The 23,464-nt window shown below is 38.0% G+C and overlaps 1 protein-coding gene across 7 annotated transcripts in view; it reads left to right on the top strand.

Annotated features, from left to right (window-relative positions):
* Positions 1 to 20,853, top strand: part of MROH9 (maestro heat like repeat family member 9) — a 72,472-nt gene extending 51,619 nt beyond the window's left edge. For 4 of the 7 annotated variants that reach the window (XM_072648669.1, XM_072648671.1, XM_072648670.1 and 1 more), the window contains 6 exons: positions 2,392 to 2,568; positions 6,426 to 6,578; positions 7,258 to 7,374; positions 8,432 to 8,534; positions 11,852 to 11,914; positions 20,373 to 20,853. In XM_072648669.1, the coding sequence (XP_072504770.1) occupies positions 2,392 to 2,568; positions 6,426 to 6,578; positions 7,258 to 7,374; positions 8,432 to 8,534; positions 11,852 to 11,914; positions 20,373 to 20,659 (900 nt within the window). In that variant the 3' untranslated portion in view covers positions 20,660 to 20,853. Of the gene's footprint in view, positions 1 to 2,391; positions 2,569 to 6,425; positions 6,579 to 7,257; positions 7,375 to 8,431; positions 8,535 to 10,276; positions 10,414 to 11,851; positions 11,915 to 12,431; positions 12,823 to 20,372 lie in introns of those variants that run through there. The other 3 variants (XM_072648673.1, XM_072648672.1, XM_072648674.1) reach the window with 3 other exon arrangements.
* Positions 20,854 to 23,464: the final 2,611 nt, after the last annotated feature.

Raw genomic sequence — 23,464 nt, 5'->3', positions numbered from 1 at the left:
TATTGTTTTTCTTAGAGTTGATTGGTAAAGAAATATTTATTAAAAACCTACTTCTGTGCTAAGTCAGAGATTCCCAAACTTATTTGACCAGTACCCTCTTTTTAAAAAATTACTCAATGCTCCCCTAGAAATCTACTTTCTTTAACCCTTTAATTTTTTGACATTTGCATAATTTCAAAAAAATATATAAAATATATCTTTTTAAAATGACACAGCTTAAATTTAATAATTTCTTGTAAATTTGTGGGGGCTTTTTCTTCCACTGAAATTTTGATGGTACAATATTGCATCATGTAACCAGAGTACTGTATAGTGAACAAGTCATTAGATGCACATATTCCTGCTCATGCGTGCTGGACTTCCTGACTCACCTGCCAACATTTACTTGTTAAGACCTGTTGGCAGACTTGACCACTGATCAGTTATAACTTGCATTTTGTTTATTTATTTGGAAAATAATGTAATCACTAAGACTTTAACTCTGTTATACAGCAAATAAAGCATGTATGAATGGTGTTTCAACATTTTCTTCTGTTCTTTCCTTATGCTTCCACCACCCCCTTATTTTTATTCAACACCCCCAATTGCACTCAAGGCTACAGCTGCTCCCCTGAATCATACTAGCATCTCCCAGGGGGTGGTATCACTCACACTGGGAACCTATAAAGCAAAGTACTATCCATTGTAATAAGCATTGGGCATAAAGAGAAATGCAAAAAGTCAAGTCAGTAAAGATTTATTAAGAGCTCCATTTTGTCAAATTCCTTCCTAAAGTGTGGTGCCTAGAATTGAAAACAGTACTTCAGTGGTGATCTACCCAGGTAATCTATTCTTGCTCAACAGTAATACCTCATAAATACTATCCTAGAAAAAAACAGACACTTTGAGGAGCTCTGCTTTTGACTTGGGTCAACTCCCTCTTCCTTAGACAGTAGCATTAAAAAAGCGAAGAGAGAACAAATGTCCTTTCCTCTCTTTTCTTCTCTTCAGACAGGGCTGTGTGGCAGTGGAAAGATCATTAGCTTTGTAGACAGAGGATCTGGTTTGTCCTTGGAAAAGTTCCTTAACCACCTTGGTTTCTTCACCTGAAAATGAGGGAGCTAGATCTCTAAGCTCTTTTCTAGTCCTCTTTCTTTTCTCCTTTTTTCCTTTTATTCTCTCATTTGTTTTCTTTTTAATATACTTCCTCCCCCCTCCCCCCGCATCTCCTTTCATATAGACAGATATAGGCCCATAGGCAGGAAAGTTGTAAGGTCCAAATGAGATCATATGTGTGTCACTTTGCAATCCTTAAAGGTCTATCCTAATGCTCCTTATCATTGTTTTTAACCTGTAATCACCAGATCTGCAATCTGGGAATGACATATTACTTCAGCCTTCTACTGCAAGTCCACTGAGCTCAAGCAATAGAGCAATAGGCTGCCAGCTAGGTGGCCTAATGGGTAGAGTATTAAGACTGGAACCAGGAAAATCTGAGTTTGTATGACTGGACAAGTCACTTAAACTCTCCCTTTCTCAGTGTCTTTAACTATAAAATCAGTGTGCTAACAGTACCTTCTGGATCAAATGATAAAATATTTGTAAAGTGTTTAGCATAGTCCCTGGCACATAGTAGGTACTTAATAAATGCTTATTCTCTTCCTAATACAGGAATAATCAGGAAAATATAAAACTACTGGCCTCTCTGGGGTGGGAGGGGGAAATGTATGCACACACACTTTTAAGTCTAAGCTACATTATTAACACATTCTTGTGCCTAAACAGTCAACCAAATCAACAAATAGATAACTAAAACCCTGATTTAGAGACATGGACAGTTTCTGTGGTATATGTGTATAATAACAATTTACCTGTTAGCGCTGACTCCAGCAAAGCTTTGCTGCTTTGTAGGTCTTTCAGTGGTACCCATATATGCACAACGTATCACCCCCAGTGGCCCTGAGGAGGATATAGCAAAGGGGACACTCACCCCAAGTTTGAATGAGGCTTTACTTGGAACCAGGGGAATGAACTATATACCCTCTGAAGTCCTTTCTGCCTAAAGACTGCTGGAGTTACAGTAGAGTGAGGTGGAGTTGGAAAGATCTAAGTTTAAATTCTGCCTCAGACCGTTATTGCCTGTGTGACCTTGAGCAGCTCATTTAATTTCTATTTGTCTCAGTTTCCTCCACCATAAAATGGATATAATATGACCAGTCTCCCAGATAATATTTGTAAAGTATTTAGCACGATGACTGCCACATAATAGATGCTACATATAATTCTTACTCCCTGTCCACTGACATGACTGTCATTGCCCCCTGGTTTCTAGTGCTTAGCTTTAGCAGGCAATTTTCTCTCTATTTGCCAGTGGGATAAAGGAATATTTTATCTGCTGGTTCTTTTATGCAGGTATCGAATGTCAAAGAGTTAATATTATGTATAATGGAATCCTTCTCCTCCAAAGACAAAACTGTCATAATACAGGCCATGAATACCCTCCGAAAGCTCCTCTCAGGGGTGAACAAAGTAACATATTCCTTCTTGTGTGGCCGAATTGCTTCCAGCTACTACCTGCTCATGGATCATGTGAGTGAGACACCTACATGCATGGGATGAATTTGTTGGTAGTTGAGGGAGGAGGGCTATAGCCCAGGGACTGCCCCATACAACCCTACAGCACTCAATTCCAAAATCCTTCTAGACAATACTCTAACTCAGAGACTTCAGAGTATTATTCAGCAAAATGCATATCTTTGAATGAAGCAACCCAAACATGGGAAAGGGAATTGAAGATAATGGGAAAATGGAGAATGATGCCTTCTCTCCCTCTAAGAAATAAAATAAAACTAACAAGCTAAGCATTCTACATTTTTATTTTAGGGAAAGGTTAATACTGACATCTAGAATTATAGAGATGGAAGAAACCTTAGGCATTATCTGGTTTTTTCATGCATTTTATAAATAGGGAAACTGGGATTCACAATGGCGAATCACCTAAAATCCCATAGCTATTTCATGCTGGAACTAAAATCATCTTAACTCTGGACCCAGTATTCTTTCCATTATACAAAGTTGTCCCTCTTTAATAGGGTTCTGGTGCCTACATGTTGACTGCCTCATTTCATGCAATAATCTCTTTGATGAAGGATTGACATGGCATAGAATTTTTAATAAATGTTACCCTCACCTCAAAGCCCTGGAGTTCTTGATGCGTGAAAGAGTCATCTCGAGTTCTTCAGTAAAACAGAGAATTCTTTTCCATTAAAAAACCACTTCTTTATTTCATTATTTTGTAGGTTTAAATTTTCATATCACACTTTAGGAAGATTATAATGCAACCTGAGTGGCAAAAACAATTTTCAGGAATAAGAAGTGTGATAGGCAACATTTGAGGGATGCCTAGTTCTATAGAATGCTAAAATGAGATCATCAGTGTTTGGAAAACAATAAGAAATACTCTATGAATATAGTCACTCCCCTCAGAGAAATTGACACATATCTCTAAAACAATGAACGGAGCATTAGACCTGGAGTCAGAAAGAACTAAGTCCAAATCTAGCCTCATACACTTACTGGCTATGTGACCCTGGGAAAGTCACTTAACTTTTGACTTCCTCAGTTTCCTCAGCTGCAAAATGGATGTAATAATAGCTTGCAGAGTTGTTGTGAAACCACTCTATCTTGGTTTTTTCCTCCTACATATCTGATCATTCTTTATCTCCTTTTTTAGACACCCCTTGGGATCACAATCTCTAACCAGAGATGTCCCTCAGGGTTATGTCCTAGATCTTCTTTGCTCCCTCTATACTAATTCACTTGGTGATCTCATCAGCTCCCATGGATTTAATTACCACCTCTTTATGGATGATTCTCAGATTTACCTGTCCTACTCCAATCTCTCTAGTGACCTCTAATCTCATATCTCTACCTGCCTTCCAGATATCTCAAATTGGATGTCCAGTAGACATCTTTAACTCAGTATGTTCAAAACAGAACTCATCTTTCTAAACTTTCTCCCCACTCCTACCTTCCCTGTTACTGTAGGAGTCAAAACTATGCTCCCAGTTTCTCAGGCTTACAATCTAGGAGTCATCCTGGATGCCTCACTATCTCTCACCCTCCATATCCAAGCTATGGCCAAGACCTGTTGATTTCACCTTTGGAACATCTCAACCAAATGCCACTTATAAAGTGAGCCAAGCTAGGTGATAGAGCAAGGTACCCTGAGGATCAAGTAGACAGTTTTTGGTAAACAAGGCAAACCACCACCACCCCCATCCCCACCTAAACCACCATCTTCCATCTGACTTTGATGGGTATAGCCCAGCACCTTGAACCACATTTGGGGGGAGACAACACATGTGGAAGGTTCCAGCTGCAAATCACATGGAAAAATTCCATGGTACTTTGGGTACTGCGGCAAAGCAGATGTTAATGACATTTCCTTCATGTCATTATTTAATATCTATCCCCCCCCATTAGAATGTGAGCATGTTGAGAGGAGGGCCTGTCTTATTTTTCTACTTGTATCCCCAACTTTTAGAACCTTGATTTGTACATAGCTTGAGCACTTCATAAATCATTCATTTTGTGTGATCTTCACAATTCACTTCACTCTCACTCCAGGCAAATGTTATCCACTTTCTATAGATGAGAAAACAGAGACTCCAAGAGTTAAAGCAACTTGACCCAGGCCACGTATCTGGTGTAAAAGTTAGGATTTGAACACACGTCCTCTGAGCCCATGTCCAGGGATCATTCAATTAGATCAAATTGATGTATGAAGTAGAAGGTAGTACTATGAAAAACTAAAATGTGCCTGATAATTTTACTTAAACTTTTCTAGAATTCCTACTCTCCATTATTACTTCGTCAGGTACAAGGATTCCTTAGAATACTGTGTCCCATACTACAAGGCACAATAACACATATTAGCACTTGTTGCCAAATGCCTGAATGAGGTGTTCCTAAAAGGAGTGGGGAATTCTAGAATTTGGTTACAAATCTATAATTCAGACTTTCAGAGCTAATCCTTTTGTATAAGCTACTTCATCTATAGAAGTTAACATAGCCATAGTTTATCCAGGTGACATTTTCCTGGGTTTCTAGGATTTTCTAGAAATGCCTCCTAAACTTTGACTGAAGAGATGTGCCCATATTTTATACACTGGTTATATTGCAGGAAAAAAAAATGTTATATGTAGACTGAATTTTTGTGAACTATAATTGTTTCTTTTTGTTTCCAGTGGTTAACACAATTTTTGGCACATAGTAGGTGCTTAACAAATGTTTATTGATTGATAATTTGAAAAACTAATGAAGATCCCAAGATTCCCTCTTCATAGTCAAGAAATGTGATGGTATGGGGGAGTAGGTAGAAGTTGACCTAGGCAGAATGAAAGGCAACATGGCATGGTGGAAAGATTCCTAGCTTTAGAGCAAGGGGTTGTTGATTCAGTTCCTGATACTACTACTGGGGTTTGGGGCAAATTTTTAAATCTTCCTGGGCCTCAATTCCACACCCATAAAATGAGGGCTTTGGAATCAGTTGAACTTCAAGGTCCTTTCTGATTAGAAGTCTATGATTTCATGAATGTTGTATATATTTTCAAAGGTTGTCTCTGCATAATGGTATTTTTTTCTAATACAAGGGAAGATTCAAATACAAGGAAAGTGTTTCTGAAAATGAATCTGATAGAAATACAAAGGCATCAATAAAACTTTTATTTTAAAAGTAAATCAAATCATGTTGAGAGGCAGCATGTCATAGTGGCAAGATTGCTGGTTTTAGTCACAATACCTGGGTTTAAATCCTTCTTCAGACACTTATTAACTGTGTGACCCTAGACAAGTTACTTATAATCTCGCAGAGTCATACTTTCCTTATCTATAAATTGAAGATAATAATATTTATACTACTTATCTCACTCAATTGTTATCAAAAGGTATTCAACAAACCTTAAATATGTGTGAATAAATATTCTTTTAAATGCAAATGGAAAATGCTAAATATAAGTGTGAATAGTATTCTATCACTTGGGATCCTATAAATTTTGTAAAAAATGTTTCATAACTACAGTTTCATATAACTGGTTTCCTTTGCAATCTAATGTATTTTATTTTATGCATTTAAAAACATTATTCTGAGCAGGAGTCTCATAGGCTTAAACAGATGTTGCCAAATGGGTCCAAGCCACACTAAAAGGTTAAGAACCCTTTCTCAAGGGTTTGAATTTGTCCTGCTAGGATGGTAACTCTTTGAAAAGAAAATGCAACAACTAAAAAGGTTAAGAACCTCAGAATTAAGGGAATATGAAGAAAATCCTTTTATAAAATAGGTAGTTGGCACCCTGATCTTTCTGCTTTGTAAGTCTGAATTTTCATGTCAGCCTTGCAAGCCCTTCAAAGGATTTTTCAAGTGAAATCTTTTTTGTATTTTGCAGAAGACTTCAAGCATTCGAGCAATGGCCATTAGACATTTTGGTGAACTACTCCAGGAAATGAATCAATATACTTGGATGCTAAAGCCTATTGTTATCAAAGCTATGGTGCCTTTAATCCTGTTCTTGGAAGATACAGAGATCACTGTAGTTCGAGTAAGTCCATCTATTCATGATGCTTCCCTGGCACTGGAAATCTAGAGTGTTTGTGAAACCTCCCTGGCTCCCTCCAGCTGGAAAAACCAGAACATTGCTAGGCAGCTGACTAACATCTCATAAAAGATAAGACAATGATGCAGAAATGATTACAAGAATTCTTTTATTTGTTTATTTTTTGAGACTAAGTCTCCCAATCTCACCCAGGCTACAAGTACAGTAACCATTTACAGGCTTAATCCCACTAATAATTGACAAAATTTTCTGATCTTGGCAATTTAGTCCCTCTTTAGGCAAACTCCTGCTTATGGACCCTCATAGCCCTCCCAACTTTGGGGGTTCACTATTTTGATGCTTAATTTAGTTGTGGCCAACCAACTGACTTAGCACATTATAACTGAACACTCCTGCCAAGAGATTCACTAACCTCAGCCTCCCACGTAGTAGAAATTAGTGTGCAGCACAATGCCTAGTTAGCATTAAGCATTCCAAAAAGGCTAGAGGATCCTAATGAAGTACTTTTTTTTGGTTCTTTTATGAGAGAGAGCTCTCTCAAGAATTATAAATTGATGATTTTATTAAATGAAAGCAAGATAGTGGGGATGGAGATATGCAGGTAGATGAAAACTATGTGCACCGAATGGAATATCTCACTGGCTTTTCCTCCTCTGCCTCATAGGCATGTAAATCTACATTAAACATCTGTGCTCCATATTTTAAATGGCAATCTTCAGCTTTGCTCCAAGACGAATATTACCATTACGAGCTAGTTGTCCTCAGCATCTGCAACTGCCTTGTAAGTGACTCTTTGGGTTTTTACTGGCACAGGGGCATTAGGCTAAATTTGGAGACTTGGCTGGGAGATGGAATGTATGGAAATGGAAGGGAAGGCAGATCTTTGGGATCTCTCCTTATCTTTTCTCCACCAACATGTAATCAGTGTGCCCCACCTATAAACTCTCTGGAGTTTGGCTAGAGAATAGAAAGAACAGTAAGATCTTACACTAGCTCTAATGTAGGAAAGTACAGCTGTCACCAACAAAAGAAAGGCCCAAAATCCCTTGAGGGGAGAATAAGGGAAAAAGATATTGAGGGCAGAAGGAAGAAAAGTTTTGAGGGAAGAAAGCTGAATGATAGACTTTTTAAACTGCAACACAGAAAATGACCAATGGTATCAAGTGTGAAGCCTGGTAATGTCTAAGGGAAGCAAAATAAAGTCCATGTTTGGAAAAATAATAATAAAAAAATAATACTTATTTTCAAATTGTTCCCTAGTTTCTGTATTTTATGCTTAGTATAATGGATGGAATACTAGCCTTAAGACTGAGAAATTTCAGGTTCAAATCCAGTCTCAGATACTTATTAACTCTGAAATCCCAGGAAAACCACTTTATAAACCTCAATCAACCTGTTTCTTCAGATGAAAAATGTGGATAATACTAGTACCTACATTACAGGATGGTGATGAGGATGGAAGGAGATAAACCCAAAGCAGATTTTAGCTTCTATTGTTACTACTACTATTATTATGTTATAATAATAGCCATTCAAACAAATATTGTTTTGTAGTTTCAAAATACCTTTCATATGTTATTTCATTTGCTTCTTGTAACAGTCCTTTGAATTAGGTAGAATAAATGTTATTAGGAAACCTTATTTCCACTTAAGGAAACAGTGATCAAGAGAGATTTTGAATGTAAAAGATCATATAGCCCATAACGGAGTGACACTTGAACATTAATTTCAAATTCAGTATTCTTAGATATTAAGATTTTATGTAAAAACTACTTGAGGGGAACAAGGGGGAGATTTTTCCCTTTTATTTGAAGTTCTTTTTCTCTTTTTCTTTCTAGTTCAACAGTTATGGAAACTACATTTCAGAGATTATTTATGCAACTTTGGAATTTTTAAAGAGCAGTAGGTCTTATCTAAGGAAAGCAGCAGTCATTTTAGTAGGTAAAAAACAAAAACAACCCAAGATGTCAAACTTCATTTCCTATCATCTTTATCTCTTTAAAACAGGCTAAAAAGGGGTACAAAAGATCATTTGGGAGTGACATCTATTGAGTTTTCTCATGTACCGTCTACCCTATTCAGAAGCGCTTGGCTTCTGAAATGCCCTGGCTCTAATTACTCTTTCTTTTTCTCTTTGGTTGCTCTGTATTCTCTTCCTGAAGTCCCAAGGTAACTATTCAGAAAATCTCTGTTTTCCATGTTATTGTAAGAGTGCAGGATTTGGAGTCAGAGGCCCTGGGTTGAAATTCCAGCTCTCCCTCTTCAAGTTCTGCATCACCTTGGAAAAGTACTTCCCTCATCTGTGAAAATGAAGCCATTAGACAAGAATTTCTCTATAGTTATCTACCACCCTATCCTCTTTCTGGCCTTTATCTTTTGGCAATCTTGTTTCCTCCCATAGCTTCAGTGATTATTTATTTCTACACAAAAGAAAGGAAGAAAGCATCCTAGAGAAATCTTGGTTTGGGCTATGTTGGGTTCAGGATGCCCATGGGACACCAAAGTGTCAGCGTTACAGCAATGTTCCTCCAATAGACAGTGAGAGATAAAAGTTGGGAACTCAGAAAACAGGTAATGCTTTGAGATATTTGTCTTCTGAGTTCTCAACTTTTATCTCTCACTGTCTATTGGAGGAACATTGCTGCAATGTTGACACCAGTGTCCCATGGGCATCCTGAATCCAACATAGCCCAAACCAAGATTTCTCTAGGATCCTTCCTTCCTTCCTTCCTTCCTTCCTTCCTTCCTTCCTTCCTTCCTTCCTTCCTTCCTTTTTTCCTCTCTCTAATCTTTCTAACCTCAACTTATCTCTCGTTGCTGCTAGATATTTTTAGACTTCCCTAATTAACACACTATGCTACTTACAACAGAAACTCTTCTAAACTTTTTCATCTCTTCTCAACTTCCATAGTTCCATTTTCACCCACTCCCTCAGCTGAGAACTGTGCTTCATATTTTACTAAAAATCAAATTAGGCATTGAGAACTCCCTTTTCTCCCCACTTCCTTATCTCACATCACACAGATACCTTCTGTCACTACTCCTCCTCTACGTCTGTCTCACATGATGAGTTGGCCCTGCCCTTTATGAGGCCAACCCCACTACATTTATAAGCAGTCCCATTCTATCCCATCTCTTACGTTCAATCTCTCCCAGTAGGCTGCTTCCCTATTGCCTACAAACATTCCACCACCATCCACCCCTATTCTGAAACACCTTCACTTGATTTTATCATCTCTCCTGCCCTTTGTGGTTAGAAAAGCCTTAAAAAAACTGTTTACAATAGCTGCCTTCACTTTCTCTTCTCTCACTCTTTTCTTAACTCTATAGTCTGGCTTCCGATCTCCTCATTTAACAAAACCTACTCTCTCCAAAGTCATTAATGAGCTCTTAATTTCCCAATGACTTTTTTCAGTCCTCAGTCACCTTGACCTCTCTGTGACCTTTGACACTGGCTCACTCTCTTATCCATAGTCTCTTCTCTCTAGCTTTTTGGGACACCACTTGGTTCTCCTTCTACCTTATTGCTGCTGGATCTTCATATAGATCGTGTTCTCTGACTATGGGTGTCCCAGGAGACTGTCCTGGGGCCTCATCTCCCTCTATTTTACTTGATGATCTCATCAGCTCCCAAGAGTTTAATTAACATCTCCATGCTAATGATTCTCAAATCTACTTTCCAGACTTAATCTCTCTGCTGACCTCTGCCCTCACTATGCCTATCAGATATCTATAACTGGATGTCCTACAGATGTCTTAAATTCAACATATGCAAAAGTGAACTCAGAATCTTTTATTACAAATTTCTCCTCTTCTAAAAATTCACATTACTGGTAAGAACACCACCATCCTCCCAAAACCCCAAGTTCACATCATGGTTGTCATTCTCTATCTCTGTCTCTCTATGTCTCTCTGTCTCGTGCACACACTCTCTCTCTCTCTCTCTGCCTTTCTTCCTCTCTGTCTCTCTCTCTCTCTGCCTCACTCTCTCTCTCTCTATGTCTCTCTCTGTGTCTCACTGTCTCTCTGTGTGTCTCTTTCTCACTGTCTCTTTGTCTCTCTGTCTCTCTTTGTCTCTCTGTCTCTCTCTCACTGTCTCTCTGTCTCTGTCTGTCTGTCTGTCTCTCTCTGCCTCCCTGCCTTCACATCCAGTCTGCTGCTTTTTTAAACTCAACATGTCCAAAAGCAGATTCATAATTCTTTCCTTACCAACTCTCTCCTCTTCCAAAGTTCCATATTATTGTTAAGACCACCAATATCCCCCCAGATCCCTAAGCTCACACTCTAGATGTCATCCTCATTCTCTCACCTTTCACACATCCAGGTGCCTGACATGGCCTATTGATTTTACCTTTGTAACATCTCTCAAGTACATCCCCTTCTCTCCTTCGATATTACTATGACCCTGATATAAATCTTATCTTCTCACACCAGGACTATTGCCATAGCCTCTGATTGGTCTGCCTGTCCTATTCAAATTCTTTCCCCACTCTAGTTCAACCTCCAGTCAGTCACCAAAGTGATTTTCCGAAAGCTCAGATTTAACCATGTGACCCTTGCCCCACTCGCTAAACTCTATCTCCTCTCCTCCATTGCCTCCAGGATCAATAAAATGTCTTCTCTTGGGTGTTCAAAGTCCATAAATGAGTTCCTCCTCCCATCTACCATTCTACTCTGCCTGCTTCTTGTACTCCACGTTTCCCCACATGCTCTTTGCTCCAGTGACATTGTCCTCTTTGCTTTTCCTTTAATAAGACCCTCTTTCTCAAATCTGGGCATTTTCACTGGCTATCCCTTACACGTGCCATACTCTTCCTCCTAACTTCTGCCTCCTAACTTCCCTCACTTCCTTCATTAGCAGTTAAATTGCAACTTCTATGGGAACCTTTTCCCTATGCCACTTAATCCTAGTGCCTTCTCTCAATTATTTTCTATTTATCATATATATGTATATACACATCTATATGTGTGTATAATATAGACAGACAGATAGACAGATAGATAGATAGATATCTTGTATGTATATAGTTGTTTGCATGTTATATCTCCTATTAGATTGTGAGCTCCTCAAAGAGAGGTACTGTCTTTTGTCTTTCTTTTTATCCCTGGTGTTGAACTTAGTGCCTGATACATACAAGGCTTTTAATAATGACTGATTGGAGGTACTTGTTCTTGCTGAAAGCTCAACCTTAGGCAATCAGTATTGGAGAAACTTCTATGTTTTAAGTGATCGCTTTTTATTTTGACTTTTTGTTTAGGATACCTGGCAAAACTGGGGAGTTATTTACTTCTCAGGGATGAAATTGAAGTCATGCTTAAGGGTAAGATGAATTTTATACAGATTTGGTATATTTTGTATGTATTTAAACTCATCTATATTTCTTTTTTGTAATTTTTTAAATCAGAAAAAATATCTCTATTACTCACCCAAATTAAGAAGAAAAGAAAAATAAAATCTACTGCCAAACCTGTTACAAACATGTATAGTCAAGCAAAATAAATTTCCACATTGGTCAAGTCCAATATCTATATGAGGGGATGCATGTATGCATGTATGTTATGTATGCATGTATGTGAATATATGTATATACATACACACGTACATTCATAATTCTATACTGAATGAACTCTTTCTACAGGAGGTGGGTAGCATTAGTCCTCTGGAAGCACGACTGGTCATTATACTCCACAGAATTCCTAATTCTTTCAAAGTTGTTTGTCTTTGTTTTTTGTTATCAGTGTATGAATTATTGTCCTATTCCTGTTCATTTCACTCTGCTTCTCATATCAAGGCTTCCCAGGTTTGTCTGAAATCATTCCCTTTGCCATTTCTTACAGAATGATTGTATTCCACCACACTGGGATCTCGGGGACATCTCTAGCTGGGGACCTGCAACCTTTTAAATGTCATTAAAAATGACATATTAAAAACACAACACAAGAGAACAATGAAACACATGTATATGGCATGAAATCCAGCACTCAATTGAAAAAGAACTAAAAAAAAGAGGAAGAAACCTGATCAATCAGACTTTTTCTGGTCAAGTTCAGACTTCTGAGGCAATCTAGTTATCAATTGTAGCACACACCATATGATTATCGCCTTCATAAAATGAAACAATTAAAAAAACAACAAAAACAACCGTATTGCTTGTCCAAACTAACTTGCACAACACTATAGGTTCCTTCTAATGGGATAAGGAAGATAGGTAGAAAGAGGGAATAACTCAAACTGCTGAAATCTGTTTATGTTTTTTCACAAAGGGAGGATAGAAAGATGAGAAAAGGCAGAGATAATGAGGAATACCAGCTCTCTTCCTGGACCATCAATCCTGGTTTCCAATAAAAAACAAAACAAAAAAACCTCTTTCTGAAGGATTGGGTTAGGACCCTAACCTGACTTGGCTTCTGACTAACACCTTGATTAATTAGAACACTTTAAAATTGGCATTCCTTCCAAATTTCAAAAGCTCACAATTCATCAACACACATTTATTTCATTGCTTCCTGAGTAACCATCTCAGTACCAGGTGCTGTAGGGCAAACAGAGAAAAGTGTAAATCAAAGCCCCTACCTATTACCAAAGTGTCAGTGTTCTGAAGGCAGAATTAAGATTCCTAACCTGAGAACAGTGAAGGACTACTGGAAACTAGCCTGTGATTTCAGTGATAGAAAAAACTCCATCCAAGGCAGAGGAGCTCCTACTTTGCAACTAATCGTCTTTAAAAGTTGCCTTGATCAGTGGTATCAAACTCTAATAGAAAAGTGGAAGGGATCTACCATAAGGATTCTTGAAGAGCACTTGTTGACTAAGTTTTAAAATACAACATTAGTTGTATTTTTAAAATTTTATTAAATATTTCCCAATTGCATTTTAATCTGGTTCCGTCCTTGCTGGGGAGTGTGATAGGCCACCTTCACCTGATGTTTGACACTTCTGACCTAGAACATTAAGGGGTTGAATTTTCAGCCCTGCGTCACATAGCCAGTATGTGTCAGAGGTGGTACATGATTTGAAAGCCAACTCTCTACATATTTCATTAAGGTGCCTCTGAATCAATATACTATCAGAGCTAAATGGTATAGAGTGGAATGGTGTGATGACAAAATGCCGTTACATATGCTTCAAAGTTTACAAGGCTTATCACATATCTCATTTGAACTTCATTAAAGAAAACCTGTACAATCATTATCTCCATTTTACAGAAAAGGAACTGAGAAAGCAAAGGTTAAGTGAGTTGCCCAAGGTCACCAGTTTATGTCAGTCAGTGCCAGGTATTGTGCTAGGTACTATCTGAGGAAAGATTCAAGATTCATCTTTTTCTGATACTGAGTCAAACACTCTATCTACTGAACCACTTTGCTGCCTATAAACATTATTTCCTTCCCCAGTAAAGCCATACTCTTTTCTTAAAAAATATGGAAGAGTATTTTATTTTTAAAATTCAAACTTCTAGACTCTCTTGAATGGTTAAACTGTATACTACAATCACAACTTTGACCAACACAGAAATCTAATTTTTAAGAATCCAGCTCTCTGCTACCCCATCTTACTACCTTCTGTTCTCTTTCTTCTTTCTGAAGTAATGGAGGATTAGAGGCAGTTACATTTACCTATATGATATAACTTGGTATGACACTTATAGAAAGTTCAGGAGTCATATCAAGTCAACAAGCATTTATTAAGGGATTACAGTGTGCCAAGAGCACTGTGCTAAGAGCTAAGGATACAAAAAAAGGCACTTAAGGAGATCACATTCTAATGGGGGAAGCAACATGAAAAAACTATGTTGCATCACCAAGGCAGTATTCACAGCACCAATAGCAACTATGAATATGCCAGTGTAGTTCTGGGTCACAAAGTGTAACAGACTCTCCGTATAGAAGGCAGAAGAAAAATATTATTCAGAAACCATAAAGCCAAATCCCAATACCAGAAAGCCAAATCCATCATGGTAACCAAGAAGGCAATATACATTATCACTGCAAGGGACAAAGCCTTTCCCAAGCCTCCCCCATCCCAGGGCCTTCCCACAAGCAAACATTCACAAGACTAGCTATGCCTACCTATGTCCCCTCTCTCCCCCATCCTAACTGCTCTCTTTCTTCCAGTTCTGTTCCACCCTTCCTATTCTACCTGTTCAGCAAGTTCCTCCCACCACGTGTGACTTAGGCTTCCATGTGATTTAGGCAGGTCACCTGGGCCTATTAATGAAAGGGAAAGATTTTCCCATTTAAATTAACCATTACATATGTACATAGAGGGTAAACTGGAGAAACTTGCAAAGAAAAGACACAAGGAGTGGAGCAAACAGTAAAGGCCTCTTACAAAAGGTAGGGATTGAGGTAAACAAAGAGGATTATTGCATTCATGGGAGATAGCCAGTAAAAAGTCAAGAAGTTGAGAGATGTAGTGTTATAGGAGAAGAACAACAAAAATTCCAGTATTTCTGGATCATAGAATAAGTAGCAGGAGGAAAGTATAAAAATAATGGAAAAGTAGGACTGCATCAGAATGTAGAGATCTTTAAAAGCCAAACAGGATGTATAAGGTCTTAGAACAAACATTATAGGTAGAGCAAATACTAGAGGTAAAAGGGGGAACTATCATAATTTATTGAGTAGAATGATATGGTCAGACTGGTTAGGAAGAGCATTTTAGTAGCTGAGGAAAGGATGGATTGAATTGGGGGACAAGGAAACTAACCAAAAAGCTACTTCAATAATCTGGGTATTAGGTGATGAGGGCTTTCAGAGTGGTGGCCATATCTAAGAGAAGAAGGCATATATAAATAAGAGATGTTCCAAATGTAAAAATTATAGAACTTTGAAACAGAATTGAGCATGGGGGACAAGAGAATTAGGAGTCAAGGATGATACCTAGGTTGCAAGTCTGGATAACCTTGAAGGTGGTGGTACCCTCAATAGCATCAGGCAAATGGAGAAGAGAAGTTTTAGGAGAAAAGATGATAAGCTCGCTTTTGAACATATTGAATATAAGATATCTATAGGACATTCAGTTCAAGATATCTAATAGGCACTTGAAGATGTTTACCTAAGGTCAGGAGAGGGGACAGTCCAGATAAATAACTTCTAGAGGCAGCTAGGTAGTACAGTACATAGAGCACTGGGCATAGAGTCAGGAAGACCTGAATTCAAATCCAGCTTTAGACACTTACTAGCTATGTGATCCTTGCAAGTCATTTAACCTGTTTTCCTCAGTTTCCTCATCTATAAAATGAGGACCATAGTAGTACCTACTTCTCAGGGATGTTGTGAGGATCAAATGAGATGATATTGAAAAGTGATTAGCATAGTAGGGACGCACTAGGCATCATATAAGTTAATTGATGATAATAAATCTGAGAATCATGTGCATAGAGATGATAATTGAATCCAGAGAGAAGGTCTAGGATGGATACTGGGGGATATTCATAGTTGGTGCAAAATCCACAACCAGCCAAGACCAAGAAGGAGTAGCCAGAGAGGCAGCAGCAGAACCAAGGAAGAGAAGAGTTATGAAAATCTAGAAAGAAGGAAATATCAGGGAGTAAATGGTGATCAACAGTGTCAAAGGTTTTACAGAGGTCAAGAAGAATGAGGAGTAAAAAAGAACCATCAGATTTTTCAATTAGATTAATGGAGTATAAAAGAAAGATGGAATAAGATATATCAATCAAACCATCAAATGATTGCTTCATAAAACCAGGATTCATCTGGAGGAACAAAACATCAAGAATATCAAGAAAATTAATAATATTTTGAGGGAATGGAGTAGTAGATGTCAAATTAGACTACAAAGCCATAGTCATCAAAACCAAATTGGCACTGGGTAAGAAAGGAGTTGATCAGTGGAATAGATTAGATTCACAGTACAAAGAAGCAAATGTGGATAGTAGCCTAATGTTTAATAAACCTGAAGATTCCAACTGTGGGGAAGGGGACTCATTATTTGAAAAAAATTTTTGGGAAAATTGGAAAACATCTTATACTTTCTCCCAAGATAAGCTCCAAATGGGCACATGATTTAAATATAATGGTGGCATAATAAATAAATTAGAGGAACATTAAAGATGTCAGCTCTATGGATAAGGGAAGCATCCATTTCCAAATAAGAGATAAAGAGGTTCACAGGAAGTAAAATGAACAATTTTGATTACCTACACTTAAAAAGTCTGAGTACAAGCAAAGCCAACTCAGGTAAAATCATAAGAAAAATAGGAAAATGGGAAAAATCTTTGTAATAAGTTTCTCTGATAAAGGTCTTATTTCTAATACATATATATGTATATATACATATATGTGTATGTTCAAAAATGAAATATATATATATAAATATATGTATATGAAATTGATTTAAATTTCTAAGAAAAAGAGTCATTCTCCAATTATGATCAAAGGATATGAATAGGAATTTTTCAAAGGAAGAAATCCAGGTTATCAATAGCTATATGAAAAAATGTTCTAAGTCAATAAAAGAGAAAATTCAAATTAAAACAACACTAAATTGCCACCTTATTCTCATCAGATTGACATAGTAGCAAATTAAACAAGAAAAAAAAAGAAATGACAAATTCTAGAGGGGCTGTAGGGGGGTCAAAAGGGCACATCAAGGCACTGTTGATAGAACTGCGAATTTGTCTAGCCATTCTGGACAAATATGTGGAACTCTGCCTAAAAAGCTGTTAAACTGTGCGGGTCATTTGACTCAGGAATGCTGCTACTAGGTATATACTCCAAAGAGGATAAAGAAAGAAGAAAATAACCCATATGTGCAAAACTAGTTATAGCACCTCTTTTTAGAAAAGAATTAGAAATTGAGGAATAGCTAGAGAAGTTATGGCATATGAATATAATTGAATACTACTATGCTGTTAAAAAGTGATGAAAGGGATAGTTTCAGAGAAACCTGATGAGATTTGCATGAATTGATGTGAATCTAAGTGAGCACAACCAGGAGAAAAAACGTATACAGTAACAATAATGCTGTAAAGACAAACAACTCTGAAAGACTTAGGCACTCTGATCAACATAATAACTGATCACAATTTCAGATGAGTTATGATGAAGCATGCCACCCTCCTGTAGATAGAGAAATGAGAGACTCAGAGTGAAAAATGATGTATATGTAAGTTTTTATATTTATGTTTATAAACACAGAAAGCCAGTTCGATAATTTGTTTTGCTTGACTTTTTCTTGCTTTCTTTATGTGGGGGTAAAGGAAGTAAGGAAAGAGAGAATGAATACTGAAAGTAAAATAAAATTAACATTTTTTAAAACTCTTAAATAAGTTTTAAAATAAGATTGTTGGTAATTTTGGAAAGAATAGTTTCAATTGAATGACAAAATTGGAAGCCAGATTGCAGAGTCAAGATATGAAAGGAAAAGACATATAAGCTTTTGTAGATGGCTTTCTCAAGATTAACCACAAAAGTGAGATATAGGATAAGAGGTAGCAGATGCTCAGATCAAGTAAGAGGTGTTGCTGTTATTTGGACAATGGAGACATAAGCATGTTTGTAGGCAGTAGAAAGCATCCAATAGACACAAAGAAACTGAAGATTAATAAGAAAATAGATGGGGATAAAGGAAGAAATCTATTGGAGAAGAAAGGATAGAATAGGATCAAGTATATATGTTGCCTTTATATGGAGATGGACACATCCTTCTTCATGTGAGACAATGTGAAGAAGGAGATAGTGGAAATAGGCAATTGTGATATGAGAAGGAGTGAAATAAGAAGAAAGAAGGCCATTTCTATAAATGGCCTCATTTTTTTTCAGTGATATATGAGCCAAGGTTCTTATCCAAGCAGACAGAAGGATGGGAACAATGAGAGGCCTATGGAGGGATTAAAAAAAAGTTTGGAAAAGCTATCAAGATGAGTGAAATAGTTAATTGATTAAGGAGGTTAAATGGGTTGCTTTTCTTCCATGGGGGTCCAGTTGAGATTATGTATTAAATTTGTAGTGAGCCCAAGTCAGCACAATTTCATAATTCTCTCCAGCTCTGTTTAGCAATGAGTGAATATATATGTGACAGCAGCAGATTGTGGGAGTACTCCAAGTTTGGGTCTTGGCAAAGCATAATCAATGATAGATAAGATATGAAAGATTTGATTGTTGCGGAAAGAGTAAAGTGAAATTGGTTCACTAAGAGGTGAAGATGAAGAAGGAGAATGTAGGCAGTGCAGATGTAGTGTACTGGGAAAAGAACTGAATGGTTGAGTAAGTTTAGGTCACAATGAAGATAAAGAACCAAGTTTGGGGATTTAAGACAGAGGAAAAAACAGAATGGTAAAATATTATGATCAGATGAAGGAATTTTGAAGTGTATGTACATGAGAGGAATACATGTAGTAGAATACATGTAGTTGTTGGCAAAATCAACAGTATAATCATTTCTCTATTTAGCTGAAGTGGACTAGAGGAGTAAGTCATAGAAAATGAGTAAATTAAAGAACTGGGACATTTGAGAGAGGTTGTTTGAGGGAGTGTCACTATATAAATTGAAGTCCCCTAATAAGAGGGCAGGAGTTGGGATGGAGAAAAAGACTTTGTTTGAGTTAAGCACTGAACTCATTGAGGAAGGAAGGAAAATGTTCTCAGGTCAGTAGATAACAGTTACCAGAATCTTGATTGGGTATAAATGTCAATCAAATGATTCTTTATGGAGGATAATTTCCTGGGTGGTAAAAGGAGAGTCTGCAAGTGACAACGGGGCTTATGGAATATTCAACCCCACTCCTAGGACCAATGAATATAAATGAAAGTGAAAACTGTGTTAGAAATGGCAGCCAGGGATTCCTTGTCATTAAGAAGGAGTCAGGTTTTGGTGAATGCCAAAAGATGGGAAGAGAAAAGATGAAAGGAAGCTGGAGAGGAACTTTAAAATGGTAGGGTTATAGGAATGGGAGTAAGAGAGTAGGCAATTAAAGATGGAGAATAAGGTTTATAGGGGAACACAGAGGGAGTCTGAGATGGGGAGAGTATTACAGGGTAGCAGTATAATAACTGTGGGGGAATGTGTTCAAACAGATTAACAATGGCTGGAAAGGACTGTGTGTGTTCATCCTTCGTGGCCGAAGAAGACCATGCCATCAGAGAAATGATGACATGACTTGCACTTGACTTTGTTTTGAGTGAAGGAGGGCTGTGCAGGTCACCAGCCTCATTTCTCCTCCAGAGCCATCTGAATCCAGTGACTAGATATTCATCGGGATGACTGGAGATGACCCAGGATGAGGCAATTGGGGTTAAGTGACTTGCCTAAGGTCACACAGCTAATGAGTGTCAAGTATGTGGGGTGAGATTTGAACTCAGATCCTCTTGAGTCCTGCACTGTTGCTCTATCCACTGCACCACCTAGCTGCCCCAGCTAGAAAGGAGCCCATTGAAGAAGGTCCATAATCAGATGATTCAGGGCCCTCCCTGGATATTCAGCCTTATGGCAGGGATTGATAATGAGTTCTGAGAGACCTAAAAAGCCCAACTCCACGTAAGTAGGAACAGGCAAAGTTACAACCTTGGAAAATCCAGACAAGAAAGCAGAAGCTGACAATTTAAAGTCAATCTAATTCAAGGAGATAATTCACTGGAGAAGGTTCAAAAACAGTAATCAAAGCTTGAAGGGTAGTGTTGATAGGGGTTCCCTGGGAAAACTCAGGAGTGAAGAAGCTTCAGAAGAGAGTGGCTGGGATCAGTCAGTATAACAGAAGGGTCTATTATGGGAGGAGTTCAGCTTAATCCTAAAAGGGTGAATCAATTTTCTTGTTTCAGCTATGGAAAAAATGCTCTGTGATCAAGATCCTTCCATCAAGCGGATGGCTGATTTTACCTACATGTTATTTAGGGAAGTAGCGAATGAAGTGAAAGACTCTAGCCTTAAGCAACGATTCCGAAGATTATTAAGTTTCTTCCAATTCAAAAACATACCACTTCTTTATAGTTATAAAGGTAGAGAAGCTTTTGGCTCTTTTAATGAGATTGAAGAACATGTAACAGAATTTAAGGGAGAAGAGCCTATAAGCAGTAAGAGTACAACAGAACCTTCCAATGCTACTTAATTTATAGGGGCTTCTTGTCCATAAGACAAAGTCTGGTTGAAAAATTGATGTTGGAAGGCCCTGCTACTGCTTCATTTTTCTGTATCCAGGTATAAAATTTAGGGAAAATCCATTGTGCATTACTGTTTAGCACAATGACTAGAAGTTCTATTTTACCAGATGTACCAATAAAAAGAAAACAGAGGATGTCATAATTATTTTGGATGAGGCCCTAACTCTAACTCTCATAAATGGCATGTTTCACCCCTATAGTATACATGTTTACCAACTAAATCCCAGATGCATGACATAAGAGATGTATTCAAATGTTTAATATATTTACTATCATCTCCAAGGTTCCCAAATGCATTATTTTCATTTCCACTTCAATTGCTACCTTGGCTCCTATCCAAAGCCTTCATAGTCTATGATACCCTAACCCAAGACCCCATGTCCTTCAGCTCACATTGATAATCTGAGCTTGTATTCTTTATAGCTAACACCACACATACAGTTAGCATTTAACCCTTTTAACAGTGGCTTCAAGTTTTTTCTTTCCTCAAGTTTGTAAGTTCTCCGAGCACAGGTTCCATTCCTTAAGTGTCTTCTATATAAGGCATCCCCAAAGTCTTAGTGCAATTTTAAGCTTCAAATCTGAAGTTTGTTGGTCAATCTCCTTTTGTTGGAGTGAAAGGGGCTGATCCTCAGATCAAAAGTGATGTGTCCCAAAGTGATACGCCCAGTCAATATCAGGACTTTAGGTCAAGCACTTCCTGCATAGCACTATGGAGCAGGTCTTGCAACACTCACTGACACTGGCAGGTTGGGTCCCCAGAGTTGAGGTGGTTAATTGTCCCCTTAGAGTTCTTTGAATAGCCTTGAAGATTAGGGTTTTATTTTGTTTTGTTGTCCTCTGACACTATAGCTCAAAAACTCCTAAGAGTGTCCTACCCTCCACAATGATCAGTTGACGTCAATCAGTCAGATAATTCACTTTTAAAAAACAGGCATTTACTATGGTGTTATAATTGGCACAAAATGCTCTCTCTCTATGTACCCCCACAAGTACATCCAGAGTCCAGGGGAAAGTGAGCTCAGGCTTAGAGCCGAAATGGCCAAGGGATCACAGAGACTAGTTGCTGAAAGTCCTTATTCTCTCTTGGAGGTAGGTATCCATGATGTTCATCTTATATCTAACATTTCTATTGAGTTCCTTGAAGAACTTTTAATCTATCTTTACTCATTGCCTCCAGTCTGTCCTGAGCTCCCGATGAAGACACTGCTGTCATGGTAATGTTGCAAGGATATGGATTTTTAAAAATACAAATCATATGGTGAGCCAAGATTCATGGGGTCTTTTCTCTGGTCAAGGAAAGGGGAAGGAGGTAGTCAGTAAAAGAAACAAAGACCAAGGTCAAGGACTCTCTCCTGTCACCCAAGATATTCCTGCTTAGGGGCTTAGCTAGAGGCTTTCATCACTAATCTAATGGGCTCTCAATTTGTTTTTTTGTTCCAAACCAGTTTCCCTGTTTTATGTGTGCCTCACAGAATGTGACCAAGTCCTTCAACTAATGAAGAGAAATGTGTATTTAAACATAGCTGAAATGCATAGCTTGAGAGGTCTAGACCTTTTTCACACTTCAGTCACTCCTTTAATTGAATCAGCTGAGATCTGTTCTGACCTCTGAGGCAGCTAGATGACCCATTGGATTGAGTGCTGGGCCTGAAGTCAGGAGGACCTGAGTTGAAATAGTCTTAGACACTTCGTTTTCTGACCCTGGGCAAGCCACTTAACCTCTGTTTTCCTCAGTTTCTTCAACTATAAAATGGAGAGAATAATGGCACCTACCGCCTAGTGTTATTATAAGGAGGAAATGAGATATTATTTGTAAAAAAGCACTTAGCATAGTTCCTGGCACATGGTAGGTACCATATAAATATTTATTCAAATACTTATTTTCTTCTCTTCTCCCTTATGATCTGAAGGTGTTTTGTCAGTTACTATACATGAGGTAGCATGATTTGATTGATCAACTCAGTAAGTCCCAACATTTACACCCACTTGGGAAAACCTTCCATAACTTGCATCCTTCTGATGCCCATTGAGGGTTTACCTTCACACCACAATGAAGCAGGGAGGGAGGATTTTAGAGAAGGAAAGGGCTAGATTATGAAGGATTTTTCAAGTCAAACAGAGGAATATGGACTTGATGCAGCAGGGGAAAGTAAGTTAAATCATAGGAAATTTCTTGTACTTCTTCCCTCAAGAGGAGAAGGGAAAGGAATAAGAAATAATCATGGTCCCCAGTCCCCTCGCCCCCTTTGACACAGAGTAGAGGGAATGAGTAATGTGATTTAAGAGAAATTTCCATCCATCTTACCCTACTCAAATTGTCGCCATTAAACTGATTGAAAATCTGCCAATTAAACAATTCATTGGGGTCAATAAGCAAGCATCCCAAAGAAGGTTAGTAAGAGGGGGTAGAAGAGCTTTCAGAAATCTGCATTTCAAAATGGATTAATTTTAATTGATTGTTTACCTCTTAACATCTTACTGAAATCCTGAACATTATGCAATGGGAATTTTGATGGAGGTGGGGATATAAGCAGTAACTTTGGGCCAGTGGAACTTGTGGGAAGACAGATCTAGGTGTGTGTTAAAATTGAAGACTTGGGGACCCAGAACACACCCTAGAAGGTACTGGTCTCCTAGAGAACAGGAGCTATTATTATATGATTTCCCTAAAGTGCATATTTGATCATGCTACCTCCCCTGCTCAATAAACTCCAGTGGTTCCCTTTTGTGTCCTGTAAAAAATAAAATCC

The sequence above is a fragment of the Notamacropus eugenii genome, chromosome 2 (genome assembly GCF_028372415.1).
Source record: "Notamacropus eugenii isolate mMacEug1 chromosome 2, mMacEug1.pri_v2, whole genome shotgun sequence".
NCBI classification, from domain to species: domain Eukaryota; kingdom Metazoa; phylum Chordata; class Mammalia; order Diprotodontia; family Macropodidae; genus Notamacropus; species Notamacropus eugenii.
This window is presented reverse-complemented; position numbering and strand designations above follow the sequence as displayed.